The 15,180-nt window shown below is 40.1% G+C and overlaps 1 protein-coding gene across 3 annotated transcripts; it reads left to right on the top strand.

Annotated features, from left to right (window-relative positions):
* The first annotated feature begins 1,332 nt into the window (after positions 1 to 1,332).
* LOC100560784 (la-related protein 6) lies at positions 1,333 to 14,933 on the top strand. Of its 3 annotated transcripts, none has more exons than XM_008113248.3 (4): positions 1,333 to 1,416; positions 7,025 to 7,217; positions 9,669 to 9,879; positions 13,326 to 14,933. In XM_008113248.3, the coding sequence occupies exons 2-4, from the start codon at positions 7,051 to 7,053 to the stop codon at positions 14,406 to 14,408; spliced, it is 1,461 nt and encodes a 486-aa protein (XP_008111455.1). In that variant the 5' UTR covers positions 1,333 to 1,416; positions 7,025 to 7,050; the 3' UTR covers positions 14,409 to 14,933. The 3 variants fall into 3 exon arrangements, with proteins under 3 accessions (XP_008111455.1, XP_008111454.1, XP_003222580.1); XM_008113247.3 differs by having other exon boundaries at positions 1,374 to 1,466; XM_003222532.4 differs by lacking the exon at positions 1,333 to 1,416 and adding an exon at positions 6,048 to 6,292.
* Positions 14,934 to 15,180: the final 247 nt, after the last annotated feature.

Raw genomic sequence — 15,180 nt, 5'->3', positions numbered from 1 at the left:
GTGAGTGGGAGGGAACATTGTTAAGGAAACTTTCCAAAATCATTAAATTGGTTTATGCTCAATAAAACTAGCCCAGCATGGACACATTTGATCAAGCATGAAAATCTGTCCCACTGCCTTCACCAGTGCATAATGAGAGAGAGGTCTCAGTCCAAAATAGAATGGCCAGAAAAAAACAACTCATGGAGGAGGAGCTCTGAATTAGGTGCATCAACAATAGGGGTTCCAAACCTGTGGGCTGTGGACCACCAGTGGTCCCCAAGAACTAAGAAATGGTCCGTGGCCTTACCATTACTACACTGTTGCAATGAGAGTGACTGGTCTCGCAAAACCCTCTTGTAGTGTTGAGGCAATGGGATGTCGGAAGAGGAGAGGCTGATTACCCAGGAAAAGCATGACAACAAGCCTCCTGACTGCTGCTTCTCCTCCTCCCTCCCTCACTCTGAGCGGAGCTGTTCCATGTGGCAGCTGGAAGTGGGGGCGCCTTGGTGTCTTCGTTTTTAGGTCTGTTCCTGGGGCTATTTGGGGTGTTGATTCAAAAAATTGCACATAAGCTTTAGATGATTAAATATGATTTTCTGTGGACAAGCAGATGGTGACTACTCAACGGCATATGTTCTGTATCAGAAACTAGAGCTGATGTGATCTATCCAATACAGTTTTCTGAAGCAGACCACCAAATAACCAAACTGAATCTAAAGTTGATCAAAAACTGATTTGTAACCCTTTTGGTACTGATGTTGGAGAGTAGCCCCTGGTCAAGTGGTCCCTGTTAAAAAAAAAGGTTGTGAACCACTGATCTATACTTTAGAATTAATGCAATTTGACACTACTTTAACTGCCACTGCTCCTTGCTATGTAATCCTGGGAATTGTAGTTTGGTGAAGTACCAGCACTCTTTGGGAGCAAAGACTAAAGACCTCGCAAAGCCACAACTCCCATGATTCCATAGCAAGTAAGTGGTGTCAAACTGCATTAATTCTACAGTGTAGATCAGTGGTTCTCAACCTTGGGTCCACAGATGTTTTTGGCCTTCAACTCCCAGAAATCCTAACAATTGGTAAACTGGCTGGGATTTCTGGGAGTTGTATGCCAAAATCATCTGGGGACCTCAAGTTGAGAACCACTGGTGTAGATGCACTGACAGCCCTTCTTGACTCTGGAGATGAATCCAATGACTAGGTCCTATTAAAGTAGCCCTACTGAATCATGCCCCTTCCCTCTTTTTCTTTAAATTTTCGACTACATCACACCAACTCTCAAACTCAATTGAATGGAAAGTAAACACTTGTGAAAATCATATGGATTCAAGGTGCTTGCTCTAGTTGGGACTTGTAATTTAGACCGTAGGTGTTTAAATAAACCATTGGAAGAGATGGTGCAATCCGAGAAGATGAAAAGAAAGCAGCAAGCTAGGTTTGTTATTGCACCTAATTTAGAGGCTGTTAATATAAAATAGAACAAAGGTATGCAACGTTATATTCTTGGGGTATAGTTTTTTTCTCCATACTTGTTTAATATTTGTTTTGGCTTGGATGCTACTTAAGAGGAATGATACATCTAGGTAATTGTAGGCTCTAAATGTAATGGTCTTGGTAAAGGGGGCTTTAAACAACTGTGTGAAAACAAACATGTTCTTGATCACTGCCACCACCTTGCCCTTCCACGTTTCACAATTGCTGCTGGGATCTTGATACGTTGTAACAACTAAAATCCAAACAGGACACTGTGGTCCCTTCTATACTTCCATATAAAATCCAGATTATCTGCTTTGAACTGGATTATATGGCAGTATAGACTCATATAATGCAGCTCAAAGCAGATAATATGGATTATTGGATTTGATAATCTGGATTATATGGCAGTGTAGAAGGGGCCTGTGATGAACCATGTTGAAAAGGAACTGCTCAGAGCATGAACAGTTTCAGTTGTTAAACTCAGGCCCATTTTACACAGCTGAATAAAATCCCACATTTTCTGCTTTGAACTGGAATATGTGGCAGTGTGGGCTCAGATAACCCAGTTAAAAGCAGATATTGTGAGATTTTCTGCCTTGATATTCTGGGTTATATGGCTGTGTGGAAGGGCCCACAAATAAAGGCACAGTTGTATTGATAGGAATCTGATGGAGTTTGCTTCTCCTGTCCAGATCTAAAGTATGTTTTCTTTGGAAATGATAATATTTTTAAAATAAAATGATCATGTGTAACCATGGGCCCTTCCAGACAGGCCCTATATCCCAGGATCTGATTCCAGGTTTTCTGCTTTAAACTGCATTATATGAGTCCGCATTGCCAGATAATCTGGGATAAACAGAAAACCTGGGATCAGATCCTGGGATAAAGGCCCTTTCTGGAATGAAATTTGCACAATAAGATTTGGATAATTTGTATAATATTATAATAAATGTGTATAATAATAAAATAAGGGGGATAGTATGGCTACTTGTTTCGACCCTGTTGAACTCCAAGTATGATCATGGTGGTCTAGATTCTGATACCAGCAATATTTGCCACTAATCCCATCAATTGCTTCATTGTGGACAGTCATTTATTACTGGTAGGGTTTCCAAAGTGAGAACTGGAGAGCGTACCTGTAATTTTAATGTGTAGGGAAGGAAATGTCAGCAGGTGTTCTTGGTTACCTGATTACATAAGCAACAACATCTGCTGAAATTCCTCTTCTACACAAATATTAAAGCTGAAGGAGCATTCTCTTTTCAATCTGGTGATCATATTTCAGCACATGCTATTCTGGACTTCAACCACAATTGGTTCAATCCTAACTGCACCACTGCTTAAAGAGGCTCATGGCACATATATAAATGGCTGACCATTTTTGAGAATTATGGTTGACTTGACTTAAACGCCTGTCTTACTCAGCAGGGAGACAGATGATGATTATTATGCAGCAGAAAACGCTGAAACCAAGGGGTCACGTCAATAGATAAAAGATCCATGCAGGCTAAGAGTTAGATCAACCTCGGGGCTTTTAGCAGCTAACAAGTCCATTTCCAAGGGTTACATAGCATGTAGTGTTAATTGACTGCTCTGGGAGCAAATGGACATCTTTGAATGTAAACAGGGACTCAAAGGGTAAAGGAAAGCTACCTATCAGCTGAGTAGAGCTTAGCATTTCTCCCCTCTAAACTCAGTATACTTTTATATTAAAAATGTTTTGTTCAGAGTTTTTTTTTATAACCAAGTAAAGACTGTATGGCTAAGCGGTGTAAGTGAAGTCTCATTTATCCAATAAAATGGAAAGAGTTTTGAGAAAGCTTTGCTTCCCATGAAAAAATACAAGTGGGTGCATGTAAAATTTGTTGGGAATTTGCTCCCTGCAACTTGACATGTTGAGGTTGATTTCTTTATTGGAAACTCACAATAGTTTGAGACAAAATAGCCGGTGTGTAAAACTTCTCTCTGGCTACTTGATTTAATATATACCATGCTTTGTTCCAATATGGGACCCAAAGTAGCTTGGAATGATGGGATGTTCAGTGATCCTTCCGTCCAGTTACTGCCTACTCTCCATAAATCTGTCTCTAACCAACAGTCATCCACTGAAGCAAAATGCTATCTGTTCAGGATAAATATATTGTATGTTCCTTCCAGTATTACCAATAGTGTGACTTTGTATATAGCTGGTTGGAGAGCACAAGTGAGAAAAATGTGCCACGGTTGCAATCATGTGGATTTCCCACAGACATCTTGTTGGCTATTGTCATTTTAATTGTTGTTATTAATATTATTAATTAATTAATATTTAATTGTGGGTATTGTGGATACAGTGTTACATCAATGTGTCATAATAAACCATATAGGATAATTGAACTACAGTACCTATATATCATATGTATCTAACATTCGCCACTGTACTAAAAATAAAGAAACGGGAAAGTAATATCTTCTTTTCCATCTTCTCTACCACACAGGAAAAGAAAAAATGGATTTGAAATACAATTTAAATGCCAAAATAAATTTAAATAAAAATATTAAAAGTCACTTCCCACCTATCAAGTGTATAAAACATTTCTTTAAAAACATTTGGACATCTTTTTGCTATTAAGTAGAATGAAACAAATATTAATTTCAAAATGATCTTCAATCTTCAAATCTCACAATTATATATTCTCAGTTTTTAGATAAATGTCATTAAATGTTTCCAAATATGTATACAATTTTCTAGCATCCTTTCCTTTATCATACTGGCTAAAACAGTAGAGTCTCACTTATCCAACACTCGTTTATCCAACGTTCTGGATTATCCAACACATTTTTGTAGTCAGTGTTTTCAATATATCATGATATTTTGGTGCTAAATTCGTAAATACAGTAATTACTACATAGCATTACTGCATATTGAACTACTTTTTCTGTCAAATTTGTTGTATAACATGATGTTTTGGTGCTTAATTTGTAAAATCATAACCTAATTTGATGTTTAATAGGCTTTTTCTTAATCTCTCCTTATTCGCTTATCCAACGTTCTGCCGGCCCGTTTACGTTGGATAAGCGAGACTCCACTGTATGTTTATTTCATCCAATTCAACTATCTTAACCATCCAACTTTCTCTTATTGGTAATTGTATTCTTTAACTTGAGCATAAAGTATTTTTGGTTGGCTATTGTTCAAACAGAATGGTGGACTAGATAAACCTTTGGTTTGATGCAAAATATGGCTCTTCTTAGGTGCTTATCCCTTTTGAGAAAACACGCCTGAAATCTAACTACTCAAAGGACTTAATTTTCTCTAGACCTGGTCAAACTTAGAAGTTAACCTACTGAAATCAACTTAACTCACTTATATTGTTTATTTATCGTGTCAGAAGCAGATTGAGAATACAGCTATAATGTATAAAAAAACTACAAGCAAAGTTAAAAACTTGGCATTATAGTAGATTTCCTTTGACCAGAAGCTGGCCACTTCAAGTGCCTCTGCTGTCGCTGTAAGAAGGTCCTCCATTGTGTATGTGGCAGGGCTCGGGCTGCATTGTAGTAAGTGATTTGTGGTTTGCTTTTCTCCACACTCGCATGTCACAGACTCCACTTTGTAGCCCCATTTCTTAAGATTGGCTCTGCATCTCGTGGTGCCAGAGTGCAGTCTGTTCAGCACCTTCCAAGTTGCCCAGTCCTCTGTGTGTCCAGAAGGGAGTATCTCATCCAGCGTCAGCCACTGATTGAGGTTCTGGGTTTTAGCCTGCCACTTTTGGACTCTCGCTTGCTGAGGTGTTCCTGTGAGTATCTCTGTAGATCTTAGGAAGCTGTTTTTTTATTTAAATCATTGGCATGCTGGCTGATATCCGAACAGAGGATGGGCCGGAGGTGTCAATGCCTTGGTCCTTTCATTGCTAAACAGCATAATTTCTCCAGTGGTGTTGGGCGTAGACATCCTGTGATAATGTGGCATGTCTCATTAAGAGCCACATCCACTGTTTTAACGTGGTGAGATGTGTTCAGCAGCAAAGTAGCAAAGCGTCTGGTTGTGATCCCCAGGTTGTTCCAGTCAGTTTTCGTATGACGTTATTTCTGGCACCCACATTTTGCTTGATAGTCAAGCAGTGCTTCTTGTAAGTCAGAGCATGGTCCAGAGTAACTTCCAGGTATTTTGATATGCTGCAATGCTCCAGTGGGATTCCTTCCCAAGTAATCCTCAGCGCTCGAGATGCTTGTCTGTTCTTAAGATGAAAAGCACATGTTTGCATTTTAAATTAATTAGGAATCAGCTTGTTTTCCCTGTAATAGGCAGTAAGAGCATCTAAAGCTTCTGAGAGCTTCTGTTCAACCATTTCAAAGCTCCCTGCTTGAGTGGTGATGGCATGATCGTCAGCATAGATGAAACTCTCTGTCCCTTCTGGCAATGGCTCACTTGATTTAGTGTTAATAAGTTGCAAACTCCAAAGATTACAATGAGTCTGCTCCAAAAATGACAGTAGTTCTGTAGTCTGGTTCTGTTAAGACTTCCTCCCACTCCAGTCCTTAACTCTTGAGCCTCATAATGGAAATGGACTCCACCTGTTAGGCTGTTTCCTCCTTTCTCCTTCTTCTTGCTACTTTAATTTTCACACCATCAGCTGATGTATTTCTCCTTAAGTACCTTCTTCTCTTAAGAAGCTGTTTTCTGGCAAGTCAGAATTTTTCTTTCTCTTACTTTATTCTTTGTTACTATTCTCTCTCTCTCTCTTTTTTTTTTGCCCAAGTCTCCAAACTTAGTTTGGTTGGCTGAAGCAGTAAAAGAACAAGGGAATAAAATCTTCAAGAGTGACTAATTAATGGAAATTTTTCCAGTCTAGGTAAGCTGATGGACCTTCTTTAAGAACTGTTTGAGCTACAAAGGTGGAGATAGATTTGAGCAGCGTTAATACACATAGGCATTTAAGCTGGTCTGTCTGTATCCAGGCTATTATGTGTCATGTTCATTTTTCCTCATTATTATTTTAACCCTTCACTTCCCGGTTTGTGGAGTCTGCGAGGAAGATAAAAATGAACCAGAGAAAGGGTTTTGAGGAGAATCTTCATTGTTAAAATGAGTTAGTATTGTACTGAACGTGGGTTGGGAAGTCAGCACTGGTGGGAAGCAGATGCTTGGAAGTGTTTTTCATGCTAGTAAATAGACCCATCTATATGAGAATGAGATATGAATGTTGGAATCTCAGGCCTCTTTTACACTGCTATATAATCCAGGTTATCAAAACAGATAATGTATCTGATTTGAACCGGATTATATAGCAGTTTAAACTCATATAATCTGGATCAAAGAAGATAATGTGGATTATCTACTTTGATAACCTAGTTTATATGGTAGAGTAGAAGGGGCCTATGAACTACCAATGCATCACCACACCATTCCTTGGGAGTTATAGTTTTGCAAGAACCATTTATTTGGAAATACAAAATAGCTCTTAGAATGGTAACTATGATAGTTGAATAGAATAGGTATGATAGTGGTCAGGCCATTTCTCCAGGAGTCCTCTTACCTTCTTGAGTGTGGCTTTTAGTAAGTCAAATGGCATTTCTCTTTCCAGATACCATTCTCTACAGATGAAGCACCATGTCTTTGTGCAACTCAACAATGGACTTGAAATTTGGTTCCCAGCTGAAATGCAGCATACCAGTTCCAGTCCAAGGAGGACCCTTTTCTCCTCTCAATTTCTTTCCCCGTCCAAATAGGTCCTTCCCTCTGCTGAGCCAAGAAGAGCTGGTGGAGACCTTGGATGGGTAAGCCTCCTGGGGTAGAATTGTCTTGCCATGCAATGACTTCTTTAAGAAGATAACAGTCCTTGGCATCTTTTTGGATTAGAATTTGCAGAACTCTCAAGCCAGAAATGGGCAGGGAGTAGGAGATTCTGGGAACTGTGGGATATTAATGTTTAGAATGGCTATCAGAACCTACCAGATATTTTAGCCAGTGGCTATGCTGGTCGAGGGAGTTGTACTTGCCCCAAAAGGTATGTTTTCTAAGCTTAGGGAATGGGAGGAAGCATTGCAACGTGTTGACTTAATTGAGTGCAAAACTCCTTCCACACTTGGAGCTCATTTTGCAGCAACTGAAGTAACTGAAGACAAAAAGGGAAAGTAGGAGGAAGAAAGAGAAACTGGGACACTAAATCGGCTAAGGGCCCTTCCAAACAGGCCCTATATTCCAGTATATGATACCAGGTTTTCTGTTTATCTCATATTATCTGGCAGTTTAGATTCATATAATCCAGTTTAAAGTAGGAAATTTGGGATCAGATCCTGGGATATAGGGCCTGTCTGGAAGGGCTCCAAGTTGCACGACAGAGGATGAATTGCAAGTGTCCCTGACAAACTGGGACAGTTGGAGGGTGAACTACAGTAGAGTCTCACTTATCCAACATAAACGGGCCGGCAGAACGTTGGATAAGCGAATATGTTGGATAATAAGGAGAGATTAAGAAGAAGTCTATTAAACACCAAATTAGGTTATGATTTTACAAATTAAGCACCAAACATCATGTTATGCAACAAATTTGACAGAAAAAGTAGTTCAATACGCAGTAATTACTGCATTTACGAATTTAGCACCAAAATATCACAATGTATTGAAAACATTGACTACAAAAATGCGTTGGATAATCCAGAATGTTGGATAAGTGAGACTCTACTGTACACTGAAGGAGAGTTCACCATTCTGTGAAGTAGTCTATTTAGATCAGCCATGAGCAAACTTTGGCTCTCCAGGTGTTTTGGACTGCCAACTGCCAGAAATCCCAGCCAATTTACCGGTTGTTAGGAATTATGGAAGTTGGAAGTCCAAAACACCTGGGGGGGCCGAAATTTGCCCATGTCTGATTTAGATCCTCTGAGATGCCAGCCACAGATGCAGGTGAAATGTCCAGAGCTGCTAGAACACAGCCATACAGCTTGGAAACCACACAACACTTCAGTGATTCCAGCCGTGAAATACAGTCTATTTAATTGTCAAACAGATCTTACTAGATGTTCCTTCTGATGTATAGGATAAATAACTTTTCCTCCTGATTTGAATTCAATGTTTTATGTCTTATTCCCTAGAGCAGTGATTCCCAACATGTGGTCTGTGGACCATTAGTCCCCAAGAACTAAAATATGGTCTGCGGCCTCACCGTTACTGCACCATTGCAATGAGAGTGACTAGTCTCATGAAAACCTCTTATAGTGCCGAGGCAACGGGGATGTTGGGAGGGGAGAGGTTAACTACCCACTAAAGGAGGGACAAGGCTTCTGACTGCTGCTTCTCCTCCTCCTGAGCGGAGCCGTTCACTGTGGCGCCTGGAAGCCTTGGTGTCTTTTAGGCATGTTCCTGGGGTTATTTGGTGTGCTAATCCAAAAAATTGCATTGGATAGACCACATTAGCTCTAGATTATTAAATATGGTCTTCTGTCTGTGAACAGATGGTGACTACTGGATGGCATATTTTCTGTATCAGAAGCTGATACAGAAAATGTGGTCTATCCAATGCAATTCTCTGAATTAGCACCCCAAATAACCAGACCAAATCTAAAGTTGACCAAAAACTGATTTGTACTCCTTTTTAGTACTAATGTGGGAAAGTGATCCTTGTGGTCAAAGTGGTTCCAGGTCAAAAAAAGGTTGGGAACCACTGCCCTAGAGCATCAGGAAACAAGCTTGTTTCATTTTCTACATTTCTTCAAATACGTAAATATGATTGTATCAATTCTCCATCATTTCTTCTCTAAGCTAAACATGCCCAACTGTCTAACTTTACAGAGATTGGTTTCCAGAACCTTTACAGTCTTGCTCACTCTTCTGTGGACATGTTCCAGCTTGTCAATGCCTTCTTTGAATTTTGGTGCCCAGAACTATACATAGTATTCTAGGCAATCAAAACAGAACATTTCTTCCCTCAATCTGGATACTGTACTACTCTTGATGCAGCCTATAACTGCATTTGCTTTCTGTGGCTGTCATATCACACTGTTAACTTAGGTTTAACTACTAAGACCATTATATCATTTTACAGTGTACTGCTGTCATACCAGGTGGATGTTGTGTTTCCTGATGTAGGACATTGTGTTTATCTTTGTTGAGATTTATTTTCTTAGTTCAAAGGCAAACCCAAGCAACATGAACTTGCTCATCATGCTTTTGACTGCTAGAAGTACCTGGGCCTGTGTGAGCTGTCCTTTCTCATTCCTTGCTGACAGGAGCCCCTTTGACTTGAATGACCTCAGCCCTGGTCTCTTTGTGAGCAGTGACTCCTCTATGCCAGATTCACAGCTGGTCCGAAGGATAGTCTCGCAGGTGGAGTTCTACCTTTCTGATGAGAACTTGTCCAAGGATGCCTTCCTCCTGAAGCATGTGCAAAAGAACAAAATGGGCTATGTGAGCATTAAACTTCTGACATCCTTCAAAAAGGTGGGCAATAAGGTTTTTTTCTGATTCTTGTTTCCTCTTTGTCTTTGATCTCATCAGTGCCGCGTATTTATTTATTTGCGATATTTCTATCCCGCCTTTTTCTACCCTAAAGGGGACTCAAGGTGGCTTTACATAGAAGGCAGCTATTCGATTCCTTGACAACAATACAACAATAAAAGAAAGTTAAAAATCATAAAATTCAAGTAAAACAATTAAAATCAGTCATAATTAATCACATGATCCACAAGTAGAAACCAGGCCGTTCCTATAGTCATAACATATCCTCAGGATCAAAACTTCCAGAATTTGAGAGAACCTACTTTTTCATAACTCCCAACTTCCACAAAGGCAGGCTATCTGGGAGATTCTGGTAGCTTTCATCCAAGAAAAAAAAAATCCAAGCACTGGAAACAGATTTTGGTGTATTTTGGTGAATTCAAGACTAGTGCTGCACCGTGAATCCATAGAAGGCAGCTCTAAACAGGTTGCCTCCATCTCTTTTTATTACTGAGATGCCTTTTGGCGCTATCAGTAAGTCAGAACCAAATTTTAAATTGGACTTGCAAAATGGACAAACTTTAATCCAGAATTTGGAGTTTTATAGTCATTATTCTTTAGATCAAAGCAGTGCCATCAACTACCCAATGTCTGATGTTTATGCAGTACATGATTAACTTGTGGAATCGAAACCCACAAAGCATGGGAACAATGACAAGATAGTCAAGCTGGGGCATCAAATAAAACTCAGCTACCCAGGAACTTTGCTAAAATCTCCATGATCCAGATTGTGTTTCCCAGAAGACAAATTGATGGTGGGCAAACTACAGAGATGGTAACATTGCCGCCTTCTATGCTTGTGCATTTCTTAGGAGGATCAAGCTTGCAGTAGGGAGCCTTGATTGATCTAATGTTATTATTCACGTTGTACTAGTAATTGTCCTTTGAAAATCTAAAAAAAATAATACTGTTATTAGCTTTTTCTTCTGCTTACCATAGTGTAGATACACCACTTTTTAATGAGGCAGTGTCACATTTCCCATACTGAACAGCTTTGGACAGAGCACACACATTAGTAATGAATTCCTGATACAGTTTTTCATAACCTTTCAATTATCTGTCTTCCTATTTTAAAAAGATCAATAGTTAAGTACTTGAAAACATTCAACCAAGTAGCTGCAAACAAATTTGCTGGCCAGCATTATGCACAGCAGGGCTTGCTGTATCTCACTGATGAGCACAGATCCAGATTTCTTTTTTTTTTTAAATGCGATCTCACATTATTTCTAGACTTCATACTTTTAGACATGGGGTTCTGGTTCAGAAAGGACTTTGTTGGGTACAGGATTGGATATTGGCAGCTCCCTTGGGGAGAAAAGGGTCCTGGGCTCCCTTTATACTCAGAATTCTGATTTAGGAATGGTTTTCTACATTGAAGTGAGGGCAGATTTTCTGACTACATTTCTTTCAGGCTCCTGGACTGGGAGAATTGTTTGGCTGGTGGGTTTGCTATCACCTGCATAACATACCCATGACTCAGGGGAAGAACTTGCTTCTCTCCCTTCTTTTAAAATTAACTTTGCAAGTTGAAAAATCTTTGTAATTTGTCCGCACTTATTGCGAGAGGGTCCCTAATAATGCAGCTAAGAAACAATGGTGGACTCAATAGGTTCAATAGAGTTGGAGAAACCAGGCGCCATCCAGACACATTTGCATAACATAACTAGTGCTGCAAAACTTAAAATAATAAGATTTCAGAATTAACCCAAAATAACTCTTCCTTGGAAATAATGTTTAACCTATACAAGTTTTAGGAGGGTAGAACTATGCTGCTTCACAGCAGAGATCAGTAAAGTATCCCTCTTCAGATGTTGTGTTGCAACTACCAGCATCTTTCACCATTGGCTATGCTGGCCACGGCTGATGAAAATTACAACCCCAACGACATATGGAGGACCACACTTCCCTCATTTTCGCTGAATAAGGCATAACAAATATGTGTGACTAATTTATATTTGCTGATCTTCTGGTCTCAAGATGGAAAGCTAGACTTTGATAGCTTTAAACTGAAAAGGTGGGAGCTAGAGTGGTGTAGTGCTTTGACCTTGATTCTGGAGACCAAGGTGCGAATTCTCACTTAGCCATGGAAACCAACTTGGTGACCTTGGGCAAGTCATATTCACTCAGCCTTGGGCAAAAAGAAAGGCAAATACCCTCTGAACCTATCAAGAAAACCCCATGAGTGGGTTGCCTTAGGGTTAACATAAGTAAGAAATGACTTGAAGGCACACAACAGACATGAAAAGATCATCTTTCCCGTCCCTGAATTGTTGGCTCCATTTTGCAGGTGTCCTGAAAAATTGCCGATAGTGATATAGGATTTTTGTGTTTGCCTGAGAGTATGTGTATGAAATACACTACATATTCTCCCCTGCTTTGAATCATTCCTAGTCCTTCCAGTGCTGTGTGTTTCTAACTGGATATTATTGTTGAAGCACCATTAGGCCAATAGAGTGTTTTCTCGTAGGCATGTTCTAGGCAAACCACTTCCTAACATCTTTCTAAATGTGCCATCTTAATGACTTTTCTGATTGACATGATAGAGTTGCTGAGGAAACTATGCTGGGCTTTTTTGAAGTTACAAGATACCCCTTTCCCTAATCTGAGCACAACCCTTCAAACATTAAAAATAAATCATATTGTGCTTGCATTCTGATATGACTACAATTCTAGTTCACTCAATTGTGCTATAGCTGCATATCACAAATATAAAGGTTGTTGCAAATCATGTTAATATTATATCTCTTAGATTGCACCACATAGGTTTGCTTAAAAGGCCAAATATAGGTTGAGCGTTTCTTATCCATTATTTCAGAATCCAAAATTGTCCACATAGGTAGCTGAGATCACGACTCCTTTGCCTTTTCAATGGTACAATATACAGAACTTTGTTTAATTCACAACATTATTTAAAATATTATGCACAAAATTTCCTTTAGGTTATGTGTATAAGGTGTATATGCAATATGAATGAGTTTTGTGCTTAGAATTGAGTCTCATCTCCAAGGTATTTTATATGTATGTAAATTCAAAGCACTTTTGGTACCAAGCTTATTGGATAAGGATACTCAACCTATATTTCATGCCTACTCTTTCAGCAGATCTTTTATCAGTGGTTCTCAACCTGTGAGTCCCCAGATGTTTTTAGCCTACAAGTCCCAGAAATCCCAGCCAGTTTACCAGCTGTTAGGATTTCTGGGAGTTGACGGCCAAAACATTGAGGGACTCACAGGTCAAGAACCGCTGTCTTATATGTATCTGACTTTCCCTCCCTTTGAAAAACTAGTGGCCTTGGCAGAAATGCATGGAACTCTTGCCACATGGTTTGTGCCTTAATGAGCAGATTTCTTATCAATTAAGGATGTCTCATTTTTCTCTCAAATAATTAGGTGAAATATTTAACCAGAGATTGGCGAGTGACCCTCTATGCTTTGCAGTTCTCAGAACTGCTGGAAGTCAATGAGGAAGGGACAAAGGTGAGGAGGAGAAAACCCATCCCAGATTATCTGGTGAACATCCCTCCAAGCAAGATGCTCCTGGCCTGGAATCTCCTTCCATACGAGCAAACAATCCCTGCCTCCCTTCTCTTCCAGACAACATTTCTTGACAAAATCACCAAGCTGTTTGGGCCCTTTGGGGATATTTCCTCCATTCGTATCCTCCGTCCTGGCAAAAAGCTTCCTTCCGATGTGAAGAAGTATTCATTACGGTATCCAGAGCTGTTGACCAAATGTTGTGCCTTGGTAGAATATGAGAGTTTAGAGAGTGCCCGAAAGGCTCTCGAAGAGCTTGGCCACAACCAAGCCTCCTCTTCTGGGGAAGTTATAAAAGTAGTCAGCCTCTCTGGAAGAGGTTCCAAGAAGAAGAGTGCAGCCAGTCAAGATGATAGTGAGGAAGCTGAGGAGATGGAGAAGCCTTCTGGGAAGTGGAACTATATGCTGCCGGAAGGCCTCCAGCATGCCCTTGATGATTCCTTCTTTTACAGCTCATCCACAGAGTCAGATAGCACCCCGGTGTCTACTCCTATTCTGCCTCGGAATTTCCTATCTGCTCCTGTCTGGTCCACCACCAACTTCTGCAATTCTGCTAACCAGGTCTTCAAACAAAACTACTTCAGCATGCCATATGCAGGTCATCTCTCATTGCACAAATCCCTGCCTTGGCCTTTCTGCCCACCTCCTATCCCTGCACCCAAGCTGGGCAATGCCACTTCGGAATCACGAAAGCCACCCGACTTCTGCTGGGACACTGGAGTAGGTACTGGGAACCCATGGATGCCCAAACGGCGTGGACCAGCCAGCAGTCAACATCTTCCACAGAAACCTGACTCTGTGAGCACAGGAGCTGCTTCCAAAAGGATGTCTGAATTACATGGTGCACGGCCAGGAGTGATCCGCCTTCCTCAAGGGCCAGATGGCACTAGGGGTTTCTACAATACCATTGGGAGGGGGAAATTTATCTTGAGACACTGAGTTTTCTCTCCTTCTGGGGGCTGTAAGCTTTATATAAGAGCATGTGTATCATTTTGCAGATGGGCTTAAATTCAAAGGATTCAGGAGTCTGATCTGTCAGAACTGTAACACTAGGAAAAGTTACTACTTAATGTAGGGCTGGCTTGCCTAGTGGGGGGCTAAATTGTACAAAATGCCAAGTAGATTACTTTTTCACCTCTTCAGTTTGCCATTCTTCCTTCAGTGCACTTTCAAGACTGTCCCTAGGTCAATTTCTTTCCAACTTGTATACCCATTTCCAAGATCTAAAATTGTCTTTTTGACCCAGTAAAAGGGTTCTGTTGGTCTGTGTTGCCCCCTTTCTTTGCTGCCTTATTTTTCTTTTGGAACTTGATTTATGGAATGACGATGACTATGGAGGATCAGTGATAAAACAGAGAATATTAGAGTGGAGCTGTGCAACATACTAGATTTGGAATGCCTTGTATTTCTGTGCCTGTGAGAACTCGGAATGAGTCAATAAAAAGTGTGGAGACATTCCAAAGATCTGTTTGTATCTTGCTGGTTTCCTTTCACTATCCTGCTGTTGCACATAAAGCTATGAATACTGACATAAAGTAAGGTAACTAAGGAATTACAAATTTCCTTTCATTATGGGCCAAGGAGTAAGAAAACCAAGAAGTATTGGACTCCTGTAATCCCCTCTGGAGTTATTTTATTCCCATTAACCCCCTCTCATTCAAACTCTAATTATATAGTTCTCTTTTTCTAGGAACTGAGAGCCAAACTAGAT

This window comes from Anolis carolinensis, chromosome 6 (assembly GCF_035594765.1).
Source record: "Anolis carolinensis isolate JA03-04 chromosome 6, rAnoCar3.1.pri, whole genome shotgun sequence".
Lineage (NCBI taxonomy): Eukaryota > Metazoa > Chordata > Lepidosauria > Squamata > Dactyloidae > Anolis > Anolis carolinensis.
The sequence above is the reverse complement of the archived record's forward strand: the minus strand, read 5'-3'. Positions and strand labels throughout refer to the sequence as shown.